General features: G+C 38.6%; 1 protein-coding gene across 1 annotated transcript; it reads right to left on the bottom strand.

Annotated features, from left to right (window-relative positions):
• Positions 1-1,580: 1,580 nt before the first annotated feature.
• itga2.2 (integrin, alpha 2 (CD49B, alpha 2 subunit of VLA-2 receptor), tandem duplicate 2) lies at positions 1,581-25,615 on the bottom strand. Its single transcript, XM_086314997.1, has 30 exons — positions 25,347-25,615; positions 24,234-24,357; positions 22,521-22,630; positions 22,192-22,283; positions 21,176-21,290; positions 20,518-20,645; positions 19,351-19,499; positions 19,111-19,261; positions 18,523-18,688; positions 17,101-17,177; positions 16,722-16,860; positions 14,525-14,670; positions 14,299-14,442; positions 13,909-14,112; positions 13,695-13,825; positions 13,414-13,577; positions 12,825-12,976; positions 12,612-12,722; positions 12,183-12,268; positions 9,148-9,289; positions 8,832-8,912; positions 8,622-8,698; positions 8,450-8,533; positions 8,242-8,341; positions 8,040-8,150; positions 6,126-6,233; positions 5,695-5,808; positions 5,481-5,570; positions 5,062-5,178; positions 1,581-4,750 (listed from the first exon to the last, which is right to left on the bottom strand). Exons 1-30 carry the CDS (start codon positions 25,390-25,392, stop codon positions 4,670-4,672), a joined length of 3,540 nt encoding a protein of 1,179 aa, XP_086171123.1. The 5' UTR covers positions 25,393-25,615; the 3' UTR covers positions 1,581-4,669.
• Between the last annotated feature and the right edge of the window lie 78 nt (positions 25,616-25,693).

The following is a 25,693-nucleotide window of genomic DNA, read 5'->3' as shown; positions in this document are numbered from 1 at the left end:
TTTTAATCTTATTTTAACCCCTCTGCAGAAAATTGTTATCAAAATGATTTATAGCTTATGTTGACTGTTATCAGAGTAATCACCGGAGCTTTATGCACTTTTGCATATTTGGATAAAGACTGAACATTTCAGCCAAGCTTTTCTGAAACATCTTTAAGTAATGAAAACTACTGCAGGTCCCTATAATCAAATATGTATAATCTGTTTAAAGGACACTTTTCTGAATCATGCATAAATGCCACAGATGATTTATGATTTTATCAAGAGACTAAAGTATCTGGTAATAAAATCTTGACCATATTACTCCGGTTCTTGCTGAGCTGCATTGGCTGCCTATCAAATACCGTATTCAATTTAAAATTCTGCTGCTTACTTTTAAAATTATCAATAATACTGCACCAACCTATCTTAAGGAACTTTTAAACCCTTATGTCCCTGCCAGGGCTTTAAGGTCATCCTCGCAGTTATTGTTAGTTCAGCCCAGATCTCGGTTGAAATCTAGAGGCGATCGATCGTTTGCCTTTGCTGCACCTGAGTTATGGAACAGCCTCCTGATTGGCATTCGGGATTCTGATTCTATTTTTTCTTTTAAAGCACGCCTTAAAACTTATCTTTTTGAACTTGCCTTTTCTACTCGTTAAATGCTGACTGTTAACTGCGACCTATTGCATTAACTTTTTACTATTCCTTCATTCTTGGTGTTCTCTATCATGCGGCACTGGGTCTGCTATAATCTATGTGCTGTAGTCCATTTTATTAGTGGCTTTCTACTGTGAACATTGTCTGCTGTTCTTATTATATTTGATATTAATGCTCTTAACTGTATTATTTTATTGTTTTTCTGTAAAGCACTTTGGTATGCCTAGGCTTTTAATGTGCTCTATAAATAAAGGTTGTTGTTGTTGTTGTTGGGTGATCAAAAAATTGGCTTTTGATAACAAAATGAACAAATGTGCCAAATAAAGGTTATGTATATATTATATATTACTTTTTTGAGAACTTTTAATTCATTGTGAGACAATTCTTCATTTCAACAAATCAAGAAAACATTCATTTGATCTTAAATTATGTTCAACGAATCATTCAGTGTCTGGTGTGAATGATTTGTGAGATCAGTGTCTTTGAAGATCTGAAGTTTCCAAAAACACTTCTCAACATGCAAGCCCTCTTCTGTCCTGTTGTATCAACTTTAAAGTGCTGGCTCTGGTCCTGAAGCCATTAATGGCATAAGCAAAGGGACAAGCAGGGCTCAGGCTCTGAGCTGAATTTGGTTCAAACAGGCCCATGAAGCAAATGATTAGTACTGACTGGAATGTTTTGCCACTCTAAATCACTGCCATAGAATATAATAAAATCCTGATTAGCTCCATGCACTTCTGATATCATGGAGGGCATCCATTTTCATTTGAACAGGCATTTTTGTGGTAAAATCCCAAAAGATTAGGCTCCAATACTGCATGTCTGTATCTACAAACATCTACAGAAATCTATAATCTACCTTGAGCATTTGTGCAGAAAAGACAAAGTTTTCTATTGTTTAAAGAGAGAAATGGAAAAAAACAAAACAATCAGCACCTTGGTTTCACAATGCAGAGTTTATAGTTGAAATGCAGGTAGTGCTCAAGAGTTTACAAAGTGCAAAAAAGACCAGCACTTATTAAATCATTTGCTACGACCTGCTGAATTACAAGAACGCTGCAGGAATCTGTGAGTAATCATTCCTTTATGATATAAATCATTTATTTGGCTGGAACCGCCAATCACATGTGGAAGACGCTAGAGAAATTAATTTACAAAAGGTATACAAACACTTTCACTGTATCTCATTTCATCAACTCTTTCCACATTGCTCCCTGTACACATATAGACAGAATCCAAAGGTTGTTTCACAACGCCACAGCCTATGAGTAATCGTGAAACAGAGTAGTTCAGTCATTTATCAAATTCTATATATTCTCTCCAACAAGGAGACTCGAGCCTAAACTCACAAAAAATATGCTGCTTATTAGAGACAAATAGCATATTCCATTGAGTCAGATCCAACAAAATGTACACTAAAGACTCTGCTGGGTACTGGCGTTGGCTTGCTGCAAAGGAAAACATTCAGAAACACATTCCTAAACAGTCAAGGGAGAGACTAACCTAACGGTGGGAGAACCTGACAGTCAAAAATGTGAGAGGGAATTAATTGAGTTTGAGGGGAAACTCAGTTGTACTGGAGCGATCCAAGCAGGGTTCCCAGCAGGGTCAGAAGAGGGGAGAGCAGAGGAGAGGAGAGGAGCAGGGTGATGGAAGACAAAATAGGAGAAAAGCAATACAACTGATATAACTCTTTAATTGTGAAATACAATTCAATAAGAATGTGGGGCATCCAAATCATCAACTGAGTAATGAAAAAACAAACAAACCAGACTATAACATTGCCAACACGTCATTTGAAACATGCTGCCATCTTGTGGTAAAGTAGTGCCAGCACATGTTTGGCTCCTCATTCAATCTTTTCTGTAAATCGGAAACATGGGTGTTGGCTGCGTGTGAAATATTATGAAATATTCTGCCTTCTTTGCTTTTTGTTGTTAATTCTTTGGGATTTTGATGCTGTGTGCTGGGAAAAAAAGGACATCCAGTTTTTAACAGCACCATCCCTGGTCTGGCTATACATTTGTTATCTGAAATTAAATATGGAAACCATTCTTTGATTCACCGACAAAATAAATAGACTAATACACACTTATGTATAAATGGTCAGCCTTAAGCAATTTTCTACCAAACTCGTCATACCTGAATAACTGTGATATTACTGGGATTTTACAAATATCATCAATAACAATACAAATACACAAATATATATCCCACTGACCCATGTTGTCAACAACATTTCCATATATAAATGCAAATATGAAACCCGATGATTTGATTCTATAGTATATACAGTACTAACACAGTAATTACAAATTTCACTCACTTTGCATGATAATTATTGTATCTGTTTTGCATATAAGCTCCTGATATCACTAGTCCTATTACAAAAAAACAGTCCTGAGTGGCAGAGATGACAGTAGATCTCAAACTAATTTGTACTACAGAGTAGGGGTGGGTTTTGATAATCGATTCATCGATTAAAATCGATTCTGGCTTGGATAACGTGATATCGATTCATTAAAATCCTGAATCGATTTTTTAATATAAATTTATTTTGCCTGAAATGCCAGAATCTCAGTTTCGACAACCACCAAACATTTAAAACAGTAAATGAGAGCAGGTACACAGCTTCTGCACAAAGACGTAAACACAAAGCGCGGACCCGCAGATCAGAATCAGTGAGACGTCGCCTTTCTCACCCGACGGCACGGACATGGTCGGGGCTGAAAGCCGACAGCTCGCTGATTTTGATGTTTCGGCGGGTCCGCGCTTTGTGTTTACGCCCTTTTTGCGCTGATTCTAAAGCTGTTAGTTTGATGTCTCTCCAAACAATATTGACTGAACCAGCAGCAAAAGAAGATCCAAACTACGCTTCACATAAACATCGTCATGAATTCACTCTGACTTTTACTGTTTTGCTTCCACCACGATGCACAGCTCTCTCTCTCTCTGTCTGTACTTCAAGAACAGTTTCCCGTCTAAAAATCTGTTTTCTGCATTATTCGCTTGCTTGCTATCACAAGTCTACCATTGTTTACAGGCTGTCGGCCGCTGTTTTTTCCCTTTTACTTACTTCCGAAAAGAAAACCTAATTTCTGCCGTTCAATAGGCTTCTGAACAAATTTAAACTTTTTAAAATTATGCAAAATGCAAAACGCTGTGTCTCTAATAAAACCGCTGTAACTTCAGAGGTAATGTTCATAAGTTGATTAATGGTTTTGTTTCGTTTTTGATGTACTGCAGAATATTTTTATAAAATCCCAGAACAGGAAAATCACCTTCATGTTTTTCTGTGTTTTATCTTCAGCTACTTTGACACAAAGGCCTCTGCTGTGATGCTCACACCTTTGATAAAGTCTTGTGAGTGTCAGCTTCCTTTTTATAGATACAAAAATATGTTAATGTACTGATCTGAATTCTAATATTTCTGACTGTCTGAGGCAAAATTTCCCAGATTCAAATCGAATTGAATCGAATTGAATCGAATCGTGGATCGAATCGATTCGGGACCTTGTGAATCGGAATCGAATCGATTCTAGAAATCAGTGACGATACCCAGCCCTACTACAGAGTTACTGCCTTCTTTAAAAAGTTAAATGTTTTGACAAAATTGCTACATTCATAAGTATTCTAATTGAAAGAGTGTTGACTGAAATTCGTCAAAACAGACAGTAATGCTTAAAAGTGATGCTTTTACAGTGTAAAACTCCAAAGGGGAAACAAACCAAAGATTTTAGCAAAGGCTTCAAAATCACTGCAGTACAAAAGGGTGCCAATGTTAGCAAAAATAAAAAATGAAAAATACAGTTTTTAACCTATACATTTCAAAGTCAGTGCAAATACTCCACAAAGAGTAAAGACTGATAATAATTCTCTGTAAAGTGTGCAAAGCATTAAATCCCAGTAACACTGAGGCTCCAGTTTCCAGTAAAATGCCTAGCTTCCAGTGGCAGAGCTGCAGTGTATTCACACTTTACAAGAACTAATGAGAAGTACCAGAAGAAAGAGAAAGCTGTGGGTTTTCTCTTCACAGCACCTCATCGCCCTGCGCATTGTGCTGTGCATCTTCCATCTGAAGCTGCTGATACTTTCTTTTGAAAAATCCAAACTAGAAAGAAAAGTTTGACAGAAAAAGTGAACCAAAAGAATACTTCCACAGATTTTTACAAGACCAGTTACCAGTTTTAACTGTTTTCTTTCTTATATCCCTGTGCTATGTAGCATATTGGTGAGGAACTCTTGGAATCAGTAAACTTAAAGCTGCAGATTTCTTTAAAATCATCCATATCTGTTCATGGCAGCAGGGTGCAGCAAAGATGAAATGCTCATTTTACAAATGTACATCATCCTAAGTTTTACATATCCTACTGTTGTTCCTCTACATCTTAACAAAAAGCAAGCAAACAAACAAAAACATACCTTCCACAGCAGCGCAACAGCCAGAGCCAACAGAAACAGTCCAGCTATGACACTGCCAGCTATGACGCCAACTGGAACATCGGCCGTCTCTCCAGGTTTGCTGACTCTCAACCCAAGCTAGAGTGCAAGAGAACAGGAGACATCATTGCCTTGTCTGTCTCCATCAAATCCAGGCGTAATAGTTTAAAATGAAACCAGAAATGGCATGATTAACAAAATAAACAAAAATAAATGAATAAAATATTCTTACATAAGAGCACTCGTGTGCTTTACACTGCTCTTTGCATACAAAATTGTGAAAATGATCAGGACAATTGAGTATGCTCATCAGCTGGAGTAACTGAGCTGCTCTTTTAAGCAAACAGCATCATGTTAGTCAGATTTAAGCAGCAAAGTAAAAAACTGAAATATAATCTTACAGTCAGCTGCTTGTTTGTGATAATGAGCAGATCAGGTTTGTCGGTCTTCACTTCCAAACTGGAGGTCAGCTCAACGGTCTGATAGGTGGCCTAACATAAAACAAATTACACGAATTGTGTTAATATAACTGATTAATTCCACAATCAATAACTTAAGAAATGTAATGATAATAAAAGCAGACCATCTTTCTAAAATCGATGTGAAGATATTTACCGAAATAAAAGTGCTGTTCCAGATCCTCGTTTTAACGTTCACAAAGTAGGTGCTCTTAACTTTAGTGTCTTTGAGGATGCACTTTATAGATTCACAGTTTGCACTCTTGCAGTCCTGTTAGTTTAAAAAAAAACATCAGGAAACAACACTCAATATTAGAAAAAAAAAAAAAAGCAATGTGATATTATTTAAGGTGGAATCTGCATATACTGTAAGGTTATATGTAAACAAAGAAAAAAAGGAATAGCTTTATTATTCATGTAGGAAATATGAAACAGAAGTAGTGCATCAAAACCATCATCTTTTGCATACAAACTATTTTCTTCCATATTATGCGTCAAAAGATTTCTGTGCACATGTGCAGATGTGCATATTTGGAATTGTGCATAACTTCCTGCTAAAAGCAACAGTTGTATAAATATCTCACTGACCAGCTTCTCCATTCCTCTGAAGCTCTCCGCAGAGAAGGACACAGTCTGAGTGTTCTCACCGATCTTCAGAGGGTTGACTAGATTGTGTTGACAGCTGACTGAACCTCCCTGCAGAAGGAGGAGAAGCCTTCTATCATTTATTGTACAGATATAACACTTGAATCCAGTAAAAGTTGAAGAATTTGTACGCTGCCTGATAGTTAAAAACAAATTTGGGAGTAAAGCTTTGGTAACCAATAGAAACACAAACATTCATAACAGAAAACAACGTACACTCTTTCATTTCTAAACTTTGACCACTCGCTCTGCACTTCCATCCTTTCGGCCTATGTGTGTCATGGTCCCCGTGCCTCGCTGGCAGAATCTGTTTTTGGCAACATGTTTTGTTTGTTTTTTTTCCTTTGCACTTTCTCTCCTCTGCCGGGGCGGTGCTCATTACGGGCTCCCGCCCCTGGCCCACGCACCTGTGCTCACCGTCACACCTGCAGCCGATCCCAGCTGATTTGGAGCACTATTTATGACGGCGGACCTGTGTCATCCTTCGCTGGATTGTTAACCCATCAGCCCCTCTGAACCCGAACCTGAGAGTTTGCAACTATCCCTAACCTGGACTTCTTTCTCTGTGTGTATATAGATCTGCCCTGGACCCAAGCAAGCGTGTGTGTGTTTGGAACCCACTGAGAGCATGTATTGGATTAATCCCTGCTTCCCCCTGGACCCTTTCCCCTGCCACACTGTATATATATTCTCACCTGGTATCTCACTGTAAATAAACGCATTTTCTCTTTACCAAGGATACCTGGTCTGCGCGTGAATCAATTTCAAACATTGTGACAGTGTTTGGCAAGTCTCATCTGCCAGCAGTGGAGCGCTGGTGTGGCTCCACTGCCGCACCAGTTAGTTGTGAGTAACTAGCTTGTTGGAGGCTTGACTGGTTTAGTATACTATACTAAACCAGTCAAGCCTCCAACAAGGTTGAGTGTTTAAATAGCCCAAAGCTAATCTGCATGAAGGCCAGGGTTATTGGAGTAGGTCAACACGGGGGTGCTTCTACTTTACTTAAGGGACATGTTGCATTGACCTGAAGTGACCCGGAGTAACACTGACTTTTGTCTTTATTAGTGTTTATGTGGGCCTTAAGCTGAATCACGGAAGGGATACAGGAATTTGTTGCAGCACCACGTGAAGGTTTTCTGGATCATTGTACGAAAGATGAGCTTGTAAGACTTGCAGACATATATGAACTTGATTTGAGTGATATTGGTGAGAAATTTCGCAAAGAAAAAATAAAATCTGCAAGTATCTGTGGCTGGGAAAGAGGAAGCTGGCCAACCTTGAGTAATGCCATCATCGGTTTCACAAAGAAATTTGACTTCTGAGCAACAGAAAGAGACAATTTTGTTGCAGATGTTGTATGAAAAAGAAACAAAAATGGAGAAACCACAAGATGATGAACTCTTTTGTATACCAAAGTATTCCAGAGTCTAATGTGAATCTGTCAGCAAAAGCTTGGTTGACACTGGGTCATGCAACAGGACATTGATTCCCATTCCAACAGAATGGCTGAAAACCAAAAGAAGTCCAGACCTCAACACAACTCAAGTAATGTGGCAGGATCTTAAGAGAGCTGTGCATAACTGAATGCCTGCAAGCCTCAATGAAATGAAGCAACACTGTAAAGAAGAGTGGGCCAAAATTCCTCCACATCAACACGAGAGACTGATAAAGTCTCTCATGTTGATATAAATGATTACTTCAAGATGTTGAAGGTGGTTCTACAACCTACCGGTACTCAAGTGGACTTAGTTTTTGGCACTCTAATTTTGCATTCCTTTTTAAAAAACAAATAGATAATGACATAAACAGCTTTTAATCTTCTTGAACGTTCCTGGGTTTTGGAAACTGAGAACTCACTGTTTGTTCCTCCACGCTGGTGATGTACAGGAGCCGATTTCCACCTTTACTGGTCATTGGCAGATTAATAGTCAGATACAGAAGGCTCACGGGTAGGTAACTTGTAGAAACCTGTAAATAAATTGCATTACAGACGATACATTTGTTAAAATAAAGGTAAGAATTCTGATGATATTTTATGAGACTGATTTATTTATCGCACCTCCGCTTTAAAGTTATACTCTGGGCCGATATCATCGTAGGTTTTCACTGTTAACACTGGAGTGGTTGCATCTGCCACAAAGAAATTAATATTTGGGTGCCTAGAATAAAAAGTACATGAAATGAATGTTTTAACATTAATATCAGCTTTCAGATTTACGCTTTGAGACTAAATGAGAAAAAGTAATATTAAGGTAAGGAAAACTCACTTGGATAAACTAATCCCAGTATCATACTGAACAGGAAAGGAGAAGTCCACTTCATTGTCTGTATCTATCTCTTCTTTGCTGTCACTTTAAAGGAAAGAGACAACATTATTAATCACTAATAATTTTAATAAAGCTGATTACTGGAGCTGAGTTTCTTTATAATTCAGTGTACCTCTTGGCCACAAATTTTAGAATGGCTTTATCTTCCAGCTGCTCAAGACTGTATTCAAAATTTATGCGAAATTTCACCTGTAATGAAATAACACAATATTTTTTCCAAATATTTCACAAACAAAAACATGTATATGCAAAAAGATTAGAGAACGTTTACAACTTTATTTTGTTATTTATTATTTTTTCCTTTATGGGGTTTTGTGCTTACCTCTTGGTTTTCTCTTAATACTGGATATCCTACATGGCAAATAACTTTTTCTGTTTGTGATGTGCATTTGACATCCTCTGTCTGTAAAGGCATAGATTTAGCAGAGTACACAACATTATGGACTGTGGCTTTATTCCACTGGCTTTTTTCTTGCTTTAATATTCATTTTTTTCTGCTTTTTATTTTTATTTATTGCTGTTCATACACTTTAGAGAAAATAAGAAACAAATTCTTTTGAAAAAGTTTACTCAAAGAGCATGTTGTTTTTCACATTAGCATCATGTAAACATAAGTAGTTTTTATTAGGCATGCTTACCAGAGGAAAGATGGAGGAGTAGTAGAGATTTTTGGAGAAAGTTATCACGAGTTGCGTGTTGTATGCATTCTCCTTTTTGTTTTTCACAACAACTTCAAATGACAGCTCTCGGCTATTAGGGCTTACCAGAATGGGTGCTGAGCTGCAACACAAGAGATCAAATTATGTTTCTTCATGTAACAGCAAGAGTATTTTTCAGAATGAGAAGGAAAGTTTAAAGTTGTTTACCCCTTTATTTCCCTAAAAGTTGCTTGCTATTAAGGGTGATTTCTTTTACCTAATCTTAATTACCACCTTAGACAGTTTTGTGTTGCCTTTCTTAAAATTAAGAGAAACAATCAGTCAAGTGCACAAAACAGAAACCAATACTAGCTGCAAAACTACACTGAACAAAAATATAAATGCAACACTTTTGTTTTTGCTCCCATTCCCCATGGGATGGACGTAGAGACCTAAAATTCATTCCAGATACACAATATAACCATCCCTCCCAAACAGTGGTCACAAATCAGTCCAAATGTGTGGTAGTGGGCACATCTGCCATATTGAGATAATCCATCCCACCTCACAGGTGTGCCACATCAGGATGCTGATCTGACATCATGAGTAGTGCACAGGTGTACCTCAGACTGCCCACAACAAAAGGCCACCCTGGAATGTGCAGTTTTGTCTCACAGCAAAATGCCACAGATGCCACAAGCAATGAGGGAGCGTGCAATTGGCATGCTGACAGCAGGAATGTCAACCAGATCTGTCGCCCGTGCATTGAATGTTCATTTCTCAACCATAAGCCGTCTCCACAGGCGTTTCAGAGAATATGGCAGCACATCCAACCGGCCTCACAACCGCAGACCTCGTGTAACCACACCAGCCCAGGACCTCCACATCCAGCAGGTTCACCTCCAAGATCGTCTGAGACCAGCCACCCAGACAGCTGCTGGAACAATTGGTTTACACAACCAAACAATTTCTGCACAAACTGTCAGAAACCGTCTCAGGGATGCTCAACTGCATGCCCGTCGTCCTCATCGGGGTCTTGACCTGACTCCAGCTCGTCGCCGTAACAGACTTGTGTGGGCAAATGCTCACATTCGATGGCGTCTGGCACGTTGGAGAGGTGTGCGCTTCACGGATGAATCATGGTTCACATTGTTCAGGGCAGATGGCAGCTGAGAATGTCCCAGTTCTTGCATGGCCAGCATACTCACCGGACATGTCACCCATTGAGCATGTTCGGGATGTGCTTGACCGGAGTATACGACAGCGTGTACCAGTTCCCACGAATATCCAACAACCTCGCACAGCCATTGAAGTGGAGTGGACCAACATTCCACAGGCCACAATTGACAATCTGATAGACTCCATGCGACGATGTGTTGCACTGCATGAGGCAAATGGTGGTCACACCAGATACTGACCGGTTCTGGGTCCCCAGACCCCCAATAGCGCAAAAAACTGCACATTCCAGGGTGGCCTTTTGTTGTGGGCAGTCTGAGGTACACCTGTGCACTACTCATGATGTCAGATCAGCATCCTGATGTGGCACACCTGTGAGGTGGGATGGATTATCTCAATATGGCAGATGTGCCCACTACCACACATTTGGACTGATTTGTGACCACTGTTTGGGAGGGATGGTTATATTGTGTATCTGGAATGAATTTTAGGTCTCTACGTCCATCCCATGGGGAATGGGAGCAGTAACAAAGGTGTTGCGTTTATATTTTTGTTGAGTGTATAAAGTCCTTCCTACGTATTCATGTGAGTTAATACACCGAGGAGCCAAAATCTTTTATGTTTTTCAGAGTCTGATCCAGCAATTTTATGGGCTCTAATATGTGCAATAAAGCAATGAAGGCAGAATGGTAAAACAGAGAAAACAGAAACATTTGTAACGTTTGTTAAGAGTTAAAAGCATTTCTTTCTTGTATGGTGCACATAGTTACTTTACACTTGCCAAGATTTCAGCCCTGTTAGAAAAACAAAGGTGCTTTTTTTTTTGGTTGGTATTGCAATATTATTGGACTATAACATGTAGGGTAAGGGTGTCAAACATAAAGTCTGGGGGCCAGAACTGGCCTGTCAAAGACTTCAATCGGCCAGCGGGACAAAATGTGGAAAATGTGAATAAACACATACATTTTGAAACTGTAATTTCATACATTTTAAAGCTTGTATATTGATCTCCTCCACAGCCATCATAGCACAGTAATGAAAAAATAATAATAAAAATACATTTCTGCTTTTTTACAATGTGTCCACCATAAACCATAAAATATTTGCCTAACATTTGTTATGTCTAATTATTCATTACTGTGCTAAGAGTTTGTGGCATTACAAACACGTGTTATCACTGGGAAGTTTTCCCCTCATGGAAAAACTTTGCAACATCAAGACTCAAAGCATGTTTGCAGAACGCTTCTCCCACTGCCTATTTAATTTGATCATTTTCATTTATCAGCCTTCATAAATGCTGATACCAATAGATCAACATATAGCTAATACTGGTTGCAAACACTGGCTTGTTGATAAATTAGTTGGGCTGTATAAGTTATTGAAGATTTATTATTATCATAGCGAAATAATGCTTCATATATAAAGAAGGATGTAGCCACCTGTTTTAAAAGGCAGAGCAAATGCAAAGTACCTTAAACCTGAACTTTTTCTAATTGCCAGTAGGAGGAGACGTCTCTGCTTGGAAAAAGAACTACAAATGTCTATAAATGTTACTGAACAAAAATTGATGCACAGTTTGTAAATTTTGGTCCCACAATTACATATAATTTGTTTTATTGATGTATTGTTTTCAGGGCCTTTCACAATTATCAATCACACAAATAGTAAAAAAACAAAACAAAAAGACAAAACACAGCCACACACAATCTTGTGGCTGCCATTACACATCAGGTAGATTCACAAAACAAAACTGGTCCTATCTTTACCTGAAAACTCAAAAAACAAAAATATTCACAGCACATGGTGTCACGATCCCTGCACATGGCATATTTTACCTTGTCCAGCTCAGTGTTTCTTACCCGGATGTCTTTGCATCTGTCTTCACACTCAGCACTAGATCACTGTTGCACACCTCATCAGAGCCGCAGTCTTTGGTGAAGGGGATCTAAAACAACGACACGGCAGCAAATTCAGCCAAACGATGCAGCGTTTTTCTAAAACCGCATTTCCAACAGAACAGACATCATAAACGGAAATGATTACATGTCTGTAAGTTGGGTGAGCTTTAATCATGCTGCTGGGAAATAACAGCATAGCATGACTTACTGAAACCAGCCAGTAATCATCTCACAGGTAAAACATGTTATTTAAAATGACTGTACAAACAACTTTACAGCTTCGTCATAAGGTCTTCTGTCACTTGATTTGTTTCCTGTAGGCATAGCATGAGGGGAAAAATAATAATAATAAACTTAGAATCAGGGACGTGCTGGGTGTCAAATACTTACAAAGAACTGATAAGCATTTTCAGAAAATTTGTCAAGGACAGGGTTCGCATTTGGATCCGCTTGTTCAATTTCTACTTTCAGACTGAGGGAGTTGGCAAAGTCTGGTGTCTCCTGTTGAATAAAAAGTGTATGAACAAATTAAGGGATCTTTTTCAAAATAATTCACACCTATTCTGGGGGAAAATGTAGTGTAATATATCCACAATCCACTACCTGAACATAAACTTTGTAATCTTGACACAGGCCTGTAGATGGTACTTGTTTCACATCTTTCAGAAGGCGTTCATTATTTTTTACAAACATTCCTCTTGATGTCACTCTTGAAGACAGCAAGTCAGCATCCAGAGTCAAATTGTATGTAATATCTGAAAAAAAAAGCAAAAATTATGTGTGGCACATTTTGTCCCTGCAGTCAATCTTTTGTGTTTGGATTATCTTGATCAGACTTTCTGGAAATGGACTGATTTGCTTTCCTGTTGAGAATCAGATGATAAACTTGTTACTTACAGCACTTGTCTTTTTGATTAATGTAAGCATAGAGCCACCACCCAGTTTGAAAAGAGAAACAACAAGGCTGACTCAGACTGAGCCAGTCCCCAAATACCTACAACTTCTGCCTTTGTTATTTGATTTGTCTGTATCTGAAATCATGATTTATGACTAAGCTTGTTTAAAAATAACCCAAAAAAACCCTGTCATAAACATCTGCATAAGTGTCTGAATTCTATGTTAGTCTGGTATAAAATCCTTCAAGCCTATTACTTTAAAAAGGAGTGCACATGTGTACATATTATATATTTACCGACTGTTCCAGCAGGCGTTGCAGGTCTAAATGCAGCGGTGAAACACAGTTTGGTGTCAAAGCATGAAAGCATGCGACCATTAATGTTGCAGGGTTTGTTGAAAATGTTGATTTTATCAGGATTGAAAGAAGCTTTAACTGTCACAGATGCCACCTTACGGGACCTGAGAAAAAGTTCAGTTTGAAATGACTAAAAACACGGACTGATATAAGCGACACAGTGTAGAAAATCATAATATTAAACCATAATATTTCCCCTGAGTTGCACTTGCTTAACTCACCAGAGTTGCACCACCTTGCCATAGGCCCCCACTGAGATATCAGGGAGTTCATCACCATTCAGATCTTTATAGCTATCTAGAGACCTTCCAAAGTACTTCAGCTGAGGATCCAGGCTGAAGCCAAGAATTCTCTGAAAAGAGAAAACCCCATTATGTTCACATATGTTATGTAAAAAGGTATTGTTATTAAAAATGTTAGTAATATGTACTGTACCTGTGAGAAGTCTACACCTGACATGTCCCTCTTTCCATTGTAGATGTAAATAACACCTTTTTCTTTCTCTTCCAGCGGTGCTCCAACTACAACATCGTTGAAACCATCTAGGTCCAGGTCAGGAATAGCAGAGATGGCCATCCCAAAACGTGCATCCATGGTTGGGGGTGGACCCTTAAGGAATCCCTTCTCGTTCAGTATGCCCTTCAGAAGATAAGATGGAGATTGTATGCAGCTGATGAAGCTAAACATATAAATTAAAAACAAATCTATAAAAGAAGCAGAATATCTGCTCCTGTCTGCATATGTCGATCAATCTCTTTTGCACTGTTGTGCAGGAAATCCATACCACAAAATGGAACTAAAATATTAGTCAGTGGTTAATTTTACCTTGGTGACAGAGAATAGGAAGACTCTGCCTTGCTCTCTCTTTAGCTCACTCATGTACATGGGCGCACCAACCAGCAGGAAGTCTGTCGTCCCATCTTTGTCTACATCCAGAGAGCACAAGACGCTTCCAAAGTATGAGCCAATCTGGGAAACCAATTAACAACGGTTAACTCTGATCCTTACACTTCACCTCACATGAATCACTCATCTTGAATCAGATCAGTACCTGTTTTCCTCTTTGCGAGTCTATGATATGAGATTGCTTCTGAGCATCGACAGTGTAGACGATAACTTGTCCAGAGTGGTTTGAACGAGGTGCACCAGCCACAAAGTACTCGTTGGGTCCAACACGCATTGTGGTGACAGAGTAACCTGGAAAGTAACATAAAGACAACATTCACCAACTGACAGATAAACTCTTTACATATTCTTACTCGGTAAGTGGCAGAATGTAGAACAATAACACAGATTTACTCAAGTCCTCAATTAATTCTGCTAATAACTACTCTTCTACATTTATTCAACAACAATGGTGCTCTCAGTTATTCTGGCTGTTCAGACCTCTAGTCAGGCGCACTTTGGGTGTAGCAGTGCTGTGAATGATTTTACTAAACTATTTATGAATAAGAACAATGGCACAGAAAGGTGTCCTGCTTCAGCAAGCACTATAAAATTTCATAAGGGTGATATCACTCGAGAGCAGTTTGTACATGCCCCCGCTGTCTCAAGAAGCTCAAAATTAAAGGAAAACATCTGGGGAATTTTTTTTAAATCAAGGACTTATTCGATCAAAATCTTTTCTGCGTTCACAAAGCCATCAATTTTGATGAGAGCCCCAAAACTATTGGCAGAACTGCATCCCCAAATCTTGACACAACCACCACCTTCTTCTACAGCTGTAGACACTCACAGTTGTACCCCTCTCCTCATCTCCACTGTATATTTAAATCATCACTCTTTAAGACATGTTGCCACTCATTTCTGGTCCAGTTCTTGTGTAATTTGGCATACCTCAGCCCAGGTGCCTTTTTTGCCCCCACATGTTTTTGAATCAGGTTGCCACTTCTCAGAGCGGAAACCGAATTAACCACAGTGCAAAACTGAGAATCTTGGTGTTTGTTTTAAAATATTCATTGCTATCACTTAGGGGTGCCATCACACGTTTAACACACTGTCTCACAGTTCATTTTGTTATACAACTGAAAAAGCAAATTCATACCGGGCCAGTCTATGACGTTGTAAACACGAGATCAAATTTTGGATTTACAAAGGCTAAGAGCTCTTTGCAAATCACCTCGTTGTTGCAAAAATATTGTATTATTTTGCCATTATTTAATGTCCAGCTGTGCTATATTTGGCATCTTTAATGGATTTGACTGAAGAAATTGGAACAAATTATGTGTTTGTTTGTGATACGCTGCGAGCAACAACAGTGTGTTACGATCCAATGTTGTCAGTGTGTTGTGTTAGGCGTGACTGTTATGTGTTTCCTGTTTTACTTTGAAGGTCTGTCTTATCTCAGTGTGTTCAGTTTACGCTTCCTTGTCTCGTCAGTTCTGATTTGCCCCAGCTGTGTTTCCCTCCTGTTGTCCATTCCCTGATTGCTCCCTCTATGTATTTAAGCCCTGTGTTTCAGTTTGTCATTGGGTTGTGATCATTGTGGTGTTGGTGTCTTAGTTTTGTAAATAGCTGTAAATAGATTTGTAAAGTAGCAATTGAGTATTTTTTCCCCCCCCCACCTTGTATATATTGTTCACTGCAGCAGCCTAGTAGGCGTGAGAAGCCATTTTTGTTGATTACGTTTTCTCCTGTTTTTCATGTAGCGAGTTAGGTAAGGGAATTGTCTTTTGTTTGGTTTTCAGTTTGGGTAAGAAAGCATAGGGACCATTAGGGAGTTTTGTTTGTTATTTTTGGCACTGCTCACTGCTGAAGCAAATAAATGGCTGCTTAGCATTTTAAAAGAGATTGTTGTTTGTGTTCTTGCTTGGGTGGAGTGTGGTGGGCCAATGTTTTGTTGCGTTCAGGACACGCCTAGACCTAGAACGTAACAAGTGTGCAATGATAGAATTTAAAATTCAGTGTTTGCTAAGTTATCTGCTATATGTACTGGTTCATCCCTTGAGTTAAATGCCTTTTTATGCTTGAATGATTCAGGTTTGTGCGAAGCTGCTTAACAAAGGCTCTACCCTGAAAAGTACAATGATTGGACTGAAATGAGTGAAACATAAAAACTTCATATGTAATAAATTCATAGGCCTCCAATGTGGCTTTCAAAGCCATGCAGTTGTAGTGTAAACGTATTGGTATTAATACTAATAGCCATCCATTACACATATCCCTGTAGTGTTTTATGCAAACAGTTATCTAACAAAGTCAAACTGTATTATAGATTTGCTCCAATAAATAAAGAATTAAATGCCTACCCAGTAGTGAACTATGGTTTTTGTCTTGCAGTGAATCTTCAAAGGCTGAAAGAGGGAGAATATGTACTTGTGACCCTGTTTGATGTACAACAGTCCCGCTCCAGGCATAGGCTCCCACTGCTCCGAGCATCAATACATCCTTAAAGAGAGAAGATCAAAATCTAGGCAACAAACACTACACCACTACATGACTGCATGACCAATATGCACATATAACATAAATCAGATCAGATCCATCGGATACAAATACTAACCACTTTAACCAGCTATTCTTAAAGTAGTTTTGCACATGTTTCCACAGCTTAGCAGGCAAGAAAAAAGATGTCTGACAAACCTTTACCCTTTTTTAATCTGATTCATTTTTTGGCTGGGTGGGTACCTGTTTGCTGGAATAGTGAGCACTGAATCCAACTTGGGACATCTCCATTTTGAAGCTGTCTGCCCCTTTTCCAGTGCCTTGTGGGAACAAAGCATTATGTGTACACCAGAATCAAAACCCAAACATAACAAGCGGTAACATAAAGATAATGAAAACTCACATGTTAAGATCTTAAGTTAGAAAAGACATGTCATGAAATTAATCTACAGTGCAGTGAATTTGCTTCCTTCCTGATTTCTTAGTTTTCTGCATATTTCTCACATGTAAATGTTTCACATTATCAAACAAATTTTCACACTGGACAAAGAAAAATGATTTTTTTGATTACTGCTTAAACAGAACCTGTCTGACAAAATAAAGGTTTATTAGGCTAAAAGATATCAAATGGTAACTCATCATGTCACAATCTAAAGAACAGATAAGAAACAAAGTCACTGGACAGAGTTACAAAGCGTTTGCTAAAACCTTGGGACACAGCAAGAGTCCACCAATGATTCACCCAGGAGGTCACAAAAGAACCCAGAATAACAGCTAAAGAACTGCAGGCCTCACTTGTCTCAGTTAAGGTCAGAGTCCACAATTTAACATTAAGAAAGAAACTGAGCAAAAATGGCATCCAGTTCCAAGGTGAAAAAGACCAAAAAGAACACAAGGACTCATCTCAAATTTGCCAAAAAACATCTTGGTAATCACCCAGACTTTTAGAAGAAAAAAAAAGCAGAGTCCAGCTACATCTGCCCTAAAACTAACAGCATTTCATGAAAAGAACATCATATCAACAGTCAAACATGCTGGTGGCAGTATGATGGCCTGGGACTGCTTTGCTGTTTTATCACCTGGACGACTTGCCATAATTGATGGAGCCGCGAACTCTGCTCTCTACAAGAAAATCCCAAAGGAGAATATTTGGCCTTTAGGTCGTGGTCTGAAGTTCAAGCGCTGATTATACAGGACAATGATCCGAAACACACCAGTGAGTCCACCTCCAAATCAAATTGAGATGTTTTGGAATGACCTCAAACAGGCTGTTCAGACTTGAAAACCCTCCAGTATTCCTGAAATAAAACAATGCTCCTAAGAAGAGGAGGCCAAAATTCCTCCACTGGGATTTAAGTGAGTCATTGACAGGTATCACAAAGCTTCATTGCTGTTCTTGCTGCCAAGGGTTGGACAACTACTTATTAGGTTCAGGGGGTAATTACTCTTTCAGACAAGGCTAGGCAGGTTTGGGCAGCATTTCCTCTTAATAAAGGAAATAATCTGAAACATTTTAAGTGACAAAATGCAAAAATCAAGCAATCAAGATGGGGGCAAATACTTTTTCATGGCACTGTACATCCACTGTCACATAGACTATATGTTCTGCATATAGTTACAGTAAACACAACAACGGGATGGGAAATGGCATAATCCTCTATGTACCTTCTATGCTGAAGATGCGGTCGCCCAGAGTTCCAGCGATGGTATAGAGGACTGCCTCTTCAGATACGTTAAAGAAATGTTTCTCTGTGGGTGAACTGGCGATGGATTTGATTTCACTTATAAGCTTTTCTGTGTCGATGTTATTTCTTGTGTAATAACCCAAGACCTATTATTATTTAAAAAAAACAAAAAACAAAACAGCATTTCCAGATTGGACAAAGTAAATATAAGTTTAAGTAACAAATCAAATCAGCAAATTAATGAGCAAATATAAACTATCAGAAAAGGAATTTAATGCAGGTCAGTACTGTGCAGTTAGCAAGTACTGTTAGAAAGGTGAGCTATAAAACTGGTTCTATACTTGCTAGCAGTTCAAACACTTGTCAGAGTTTGCACATAAAGTGAGCAGTTCTTTAAAACAAAGGATGCTTAAATGCAGAAAATGAGGAAATGTCACCATTACATAATACGTATGATTCAAGTCATGGAAATTTATCTTAAATATGTGACTTGGTTACCTGAAATTCAGTGTTATGATCATACTTTTTACTCATGAATAATCAGCGTAAATGGTAGATGAGCACTTACTGCAATACCGAAGCGGGTAATGCCCTTCTTCTCACAATCGGCAATAACTGCTTTTGTCATAGATGAGTCATGTGATTCACCATCAGTGACAACCACCATTACTTTGGCAGCGTTTGGTCGGCCGCCGTTTTGGGCACTAAAACCATCAGTGCTGAAAGGAGAGGACAAGGCAGGTTATTGGATTTATTTATGGATAAATGAAACAAATGCATGATTCTGATGTGATAAAAATCAACTAACCTGGCAAACTTAATTGCCTGGAAGGTATTGGTCATTTCCCCATACATCTGCTTTATGTTAGATGCTGCAGAAATAGCGTCTTTGTTGTTCTGATACTGATTCAGTTTGAATTCAAATTTGGGGTTCACGGCATACTGGATGACGCCAACCTGGCATAATAATGTTAAAAAATTCTACATCAAATTACAGACTGTGGCAATAATGATAACAGGAAAACTAGAAAGAAACAAGACTAATTACAGTCATGTGGAAACGAAAGCGTCCCCTTTTCCAATTACAGGGATTTACATATCAGGACATTATAAAAAATAATCTGTTTGAATCCTGTGTGTGGAAAAAGTATACTCTAACTGCTTCCATATAAATTAAGAGGGTAAGTAGGAACAGGAAGTTTTGGCAATTTTCTTGGAAACATTAGGAATGATCTTTAAAAGGCAAACATTACTACTGGCCAATCTGGGGAGGTTTAAAATTGCTAAACAATTTGAAATCCATCAGGCTACAAAGGAAAAGATTATCCACTTGTCTAAAACCTTCAAGACAGCTGCCAATCTGGGAGTTGACATTCAACCCAAGGTCAAACCTGCAATGCTCAGAAAAACTGCAAAATAAACCAAGAGCTCCATCTCACATTCTGGTCTCAGTTAGTGTGCTAAATATTAAAGTTTATGTACAACTAGACACAGACACCGCGATGTAGGGGTGATTATTTGGGCTTGTTTCGCAGCCACATGAGCTGTCTGACAGCTAAAGCTTCGCCAAAATTTGATCATGCAACAGGACAATGATCCTAAGCTGCAAACCTCAATAAACTGAAGTGACCTTGTAAAAAAGAACGGGCCAAACCTCAAACGATGATGTGAGAGACTGATAAAGTCATATGTGGTCAACTTACTGATTCATGGTCTGTATATACATTTTCACACACTGCTTCAGCATTTTGGCCTAGTTTTTGTTCAGTTATTACATCATGTAAACTGTAATTTGTTCTTGTTAATTTGAGGTTGTATTTATCTAATTTTACGTTCTGGTAAGGACATTACCAGATTCTTACAAGGATATTATGTCCTGAGATGTAAAACCTTATAATTGAAAGTGGATGTAATTTCTTTTTTACCAATGCTGTAAGTCAAAACTATTGACTTACAGCTTTAGTTGCATAGTCACCTGTGTACTTTGGGGTCCAATGTCAAGAGCGGGTAATAAATTTTTCAGGAATTCTACAATGGGTTCCCAAGGAAAAATGCTGTTGGAGGCATCCAAAACGATCACAATGTCCATTGGCCCTCCACACTCTGAAAAAGTCAGTAGTAATTAAATAAACTGTGCTCTTGCAATGCATTTATTTATCATTCATTCAGCCACAGCCTTGAGCTCTGACACTTGCTTGGTATAATATGTCATATTTAACTCCTAGTTGCACTTCACCATTTGTTAATATTTTCGTGTCTTTCAACAGTTTAAACAAAATCAGGAATCAAAACCACAACAAGGCCACAAGAAAACAAAAAAAACAACAACTTCACAGTAAAACAGAAGGTAACCAAAAGATATGACTAACAATGAAACACGAAGGAACTTGAAAAATGAAGAACATTGTCTGGAGAAAAAAATATTTCAAACTTAGTCATTAATTAAAAATGTTTTGTAAGATCTCTGTCAGATTTTCCAGAAGCACCGGGATCTATCTGAAACTGGTAATTAAAGAGCTATAGATTAACAAAAGGCTGTATTTCCTTTAGTTAGTATTGAGGGAATACTGCATGAAAAGGCAAGTACTACAAGAAAGATAATGAACTATACACAGCATATTAAAACATCTTACTCTGGACAGCTGGAGAAAAGGCAGGTTGAGGCCGAAAGACGGGATCCAATTTGGCACATACTCCTGGGTAGAAGTTTTGAGTGCCACACTGCTGACCCCAAAGTGGACCGCATGTCTGTATCAGCCAACCACAGAGGAAGAAACAAGGAAGTTTAAAGAAAGCTTGTTGTTATGAGTATCTTTAAAGGTTTCCAGTGATATCTTGTGTATGAACATTTTTCCTGTCAATATATATAACACAACATTAGGTGAAGTGATATCAACTAATGCCCTCAGTTGATATCACTTCAATTCTGTTTTATTTAAACAGTGCCAAATCACAACAACAGTCGGCTCAAGGCACTTTATATTGCCATTTAAAGAACCTACAATAAATATTATATCATGCTTTGATCATTTTGGACAGTTTCTCATTCAAGAAACTTCTGGACAATTTTCATCATGGGTGCTATTTTTACATCACTGTGGAAGTCCCACTTTCAAGCACTTTCATAGACACTCTATATCTTCCTCATGAACCTTGAATTTAGATCCTCAAACCGTCTCTGGCTGCAACCCAGAGACCAAAGTGAAATTCTTAATTATCACTTGTATTGTCAGTTTCCTAAGGGTCATATTTACCTTCAAATATCAGTACACAGCTCATCACAGGCTCATCTAGCATGGGCTACATACTACATACTACAACAACTTCATAACAATCCAATCTAAACAACCAGCTCTGCTTTTCTAGTCTAGCTCCCTAAAGAGACCACCCATATTTTTTGTCACTGGAGTGAGTCACACACAGTTTGTGCCAACTTATAAATAGGAAGGAAATGGTGTAGGGTAAGGTCTTTATTAGAGCTGTGATGTATGAAGTAACGAATAAGGAGTTGTGTTAGTGTTAGTGTTAGTCACGGAGGTGGTTATAAAAATACATTACTGAGCATATAGACTGGAAATAGCTCTCCTTATGCTCAGTGATATAGTGTTATTTCCTTTGTGTGAAGTTGCACACACTCAAACAAACATACCGTCAAACCATTGTCACCAGGCGTTCGAGTAAGAGTCAAACCCAGTGACATGTTGGCATTGACATTTTTAACCTCTGGAACATTGACAGAATCTGTAAAAAAGTGGCAAAGACATCATTAGATTACTGTTCAGATTACAGTTCTCATCAAGAATTTCTACAACCTGAAGAAAAAGCTTCTAAAAGCTCAATATATGAAGTTATTACAACTTTGTTGGATTTAACTGTTACGTCTGACGAATTTGGAAACATAAAAAGGACAGAATGACTTCTTGTGTGTTTCTCTGCAAGGTAGCCTCTTATTTGTGAAACAAACATCAAAAACCTTACCTTGAAGATTGAGCTTATCACAGCTGTTTTTGGATCCTGTGATGGGACATTTGTAAATATCCCCCTTCCTGTTTTGACTGTAACCGCTCCAAGGAGCACCAACCAGGAGCCTAGGAAAAAGAAAAACCCAAAAAAAACATGCACTGTTGGCGTTATCCTTAAAGCTTTACCTACGTATGGGAAATTTTGGTAATCGCAAAAACACAAACATTTTCACGTAAAATACAGAAAACTGATTTTCTTTTAATCAGGCTATGAACTTGCAGCACTGAGTTTTTCTGCTCTTTTTAATAACATATGTGGATAATTCAATTATTTCATTCTTTAAAACAAACATCAAAGTTAAAACAGAAAATATCCACTTCATGTACTTTATTCCCACAACATCCAGCTCTTTCTTGCTGTTACTTAGACATTTCTCAAAATCTAGAGTTCAACAAGGCACAGGAAGAGGCACTCATCATTCTGTCATATATGGTATGATGTGTAATAGTGTGTATCTCCTGTTTAGTTTGCGGACTACCATGCACCGTGCAATCAGTAGTCTTTATCAGATTCTGTATTTCCAAGTTACGCAAATAGGTCACTCTTTCAGGCGGTGAGTTACTCTGACAAATGGTGACTCAGAGTGTACAACAGTCATACATCTAGTTGTTATTACTGTTTAACTAATGTTAAACAGTAATGAATTTTATTACTACTTTACTGTTACACATGTATAATAAAAATTGGCGAAGACGGTTTCAAACAGTATAGTAACGTGCAAAATTAAACATTTTGGGACAAAAAAAAGTCTGTACCTTATTCAATATTTATCAGCTGTTATACGTGACAGGTAATATCAGCACATGTTTAGTTACATGTTCATGTTTTTGTGAAAATGCTCAACCTCAGTAGTGATACCACGGGAAATGAAATGGCAGCGTTTCCACACTACAACCCTTATAAGAGTGGTGTGAGAACTGTAGATGAACAACAGCTGTTTAACAACAATAAAGTGCACCTTTTTAAAGCATGTAATGAAATCAGCTAAGGCCACTGCAGTTTCCATGCGCATCACTTAAAAACTAAAAATGTGTGAACTGTTGACTCAATAGTTAAGACTTTTGTAACTACTGTTGGATGCTGCAATAGAATAATGACTAGGCCACATTTTTTGCAATGGAATGTATTGCTTTGAAAACTTGCTTCAACTTGGTGGTAGCGTAGCAATGTGGAGACTTGTCTGTGCGCCAGTAAGTGGCTTGAACATTTCCATTTCCATCTCTTTGCAGTTACAGGCTGTTGTTTCCAACTTGATTCTTTTGAAAATAACATGATGTGACTGCACGCGCACTGATTCAAAGATATTAAAGTTTGTGTACAACAACAGGATTTTTTTTCTCAAGTGTACAATTGTTTGAAGCTTTTAAGTCAGTTTGGAGCCAACCACTCTGTGATGCACGTCCGACCTTTTTGCGCAACACCAAAGTGAGCCTGTTGTAGCGTGCAGGCTAATAACGAGGACCTCAAACCTGTCCTCTGTGAATGCCATTATCTCCCGACTTTTAATGCTGTTTCTAGGAAAACTGCAAAGTAATATGCACACCGCTTGAAGGCTTATAGCAGCTTAATGTTTTTGTTATAAAACATTAAAGACAAGAAAATATGGCGATGACACTGAAACCTCTTTGATTCAAGAAGTTTTTTTTATGTGATGACAGAAATTCATACCATTTGCCTTGATTGTTTTCCACTTGTTGGACTGTGTAACCAAACTCTTCTTTTGCTGTTCCGCTAAAGATCTTGGCACCTGCAGTACCAAGGTTGAAGGACTGTGCCTGCCAGATACTGTCAGCTGGTGGAGGGGAAAGAGGAATTAACATCACAGTGTGACAACACAAATATCTATCTGCATTTCATATTGCATTTGATGTCAGAACAGGGTTATAAGTAATACAGCTTCAGTTTTATCTTCAGCAACAATCTGAGGCATCTGTGGCTCATGCTCTGTTAAAAAAAAGCATCCCCTTAACTCAGTGAGAAAGGCAGACCATTAAGAAGCTTCACACACTCAGAGTTCATACATTTCACGAAGAGTTGAAGTTTGAGTTAGTAGAAGTTGTAACGGATCAGTCTGTTTCTAAAGAGATGGCTGTATTCCCAAACACATCCATTTGAATCCCCTCAGGTAGAATAATTTGGTGCAGCAATAGACCCACAAGCCCATACAGGCAGAGCAGAGCTCATCTTTCAGCCTGCCTCTCTCCCTTCTCAGCAGGTAGAGGATTCACGAAACCTTCACCAGTCTTGTGTCTTGCCACGCCCGTGTACCTGCAGCACAAAAACAGCTCGCTGCGTCCCGTGCACAACCCAAAAACCATGAATAACAACTGAAACAGGAACAGAAATAAGGACCGGATTAAAAATGTCTGTCATGTTCTGCTCCACAGCTGCCACACATTGGAGGGCAGCGATAGCGAGCAGTATGTGAAAATATTAGTTATTTCCTCTATGATCCACATAACGTAGAGCCTTGACTATGATATTATTTCTACAAGAGACGAATAAAAGCTGGAAATCTCATTAAAAATAATCTCCTGGCTAATCATCCGGTGAAATTCACACGTTTTGCAATGTGTTCAAAATGCGCAAAAACCGTTCAGAGGCTGAAGTCAAATATACATCGAATAACTGATACAGCTTAGGGGAAAAAAAGATCTTCTGAAAAACTATGAAATCGCCGCTTTTCCCAGCGAGGATTGGCTGTTTATCACCCTCGAAAGGGTTGCGGCGAAAAAAATGTGTTAACATCTTTAAAGTCCAAAACAGAAGTTTGGTACTTACTTATGACAATTAAAGTGAAGACAGTATTCCGCCAGAAGTGCTCCATCCTCACCGTTAGTCCATTTAATAACAAATAAAGTCCCGCACTTGTCAAAACAGTCCGCAGCGCGCAGTCAGCGGTGACGCACCGGACAGTCTAAATATGGCTCTGTCTTCCGCTTACCTGTACACACAGAAAGTACCGTCAAACAGTGAGCAATAAACTCAGAGGAACTGGACCACTTACAGTCTGGGGTGTGCTCAAGCTATAGCTCTGTATAACTCGAAACCAAGTTAAGAGCAGACAGCAGTCCCTCAGGCAGATTTCAAAGTCCAGTTCAAAGTCCACTACTTTGAAGATGAAATCT

Source organism: Aulonocara sp. 'chitande type north' Nkhata Bay, linkage group LG12, assembly GCF_057382095.1.
Source record: "Aulonocara sp. 'chitande type north' Nkhata Bay isolate Kocher_YH1m ecotype deep benthic linkage group LG12, A_spYH_male_GT1.1, whole genome shotgun sequence".
Classification (NCBI taxonomy): domain Eukaryota; kingdom Metazoa; phylum Chordata; class Actinopteri; order Cichliformes; family Cichlidae; genus Aulonocara; species Aulonocara sp. 'chitande type north' Nkhata Bay.
The sequence above is the reverse complement of the archived record's forward strand: the minus strand, read 5'-3'. Positions and strand labels throughout refer to the sequence as shown.

What these genes read in the sequence shown, in the direction of transcription:
- itga2.2 (XM_086314997.1), bottom strand. Translation starts at nt 25,392, where the DNA reads ATGGAGCACTTCTGGCGGAATACTGTCTTCACTTTAATTGTCATAA. An exon ending in TTGGACCCCAAAGTACACAG is followed by an intron (nt 19,500 to 20,517) that starts GTGACTATGCAA and finishes TTATTATGCCAG; the next exon opens with GTTGGCGTCATCCAGTATGC. An exon ending in AAACCATAGTTCACTACTGG is followed by an intron (nt 14,671 to 16,721) that starts GTAGGCATTTAA and finishes GTTACTTTCCAG; the next exon opens with GTTACTCTGTCACCACAATG.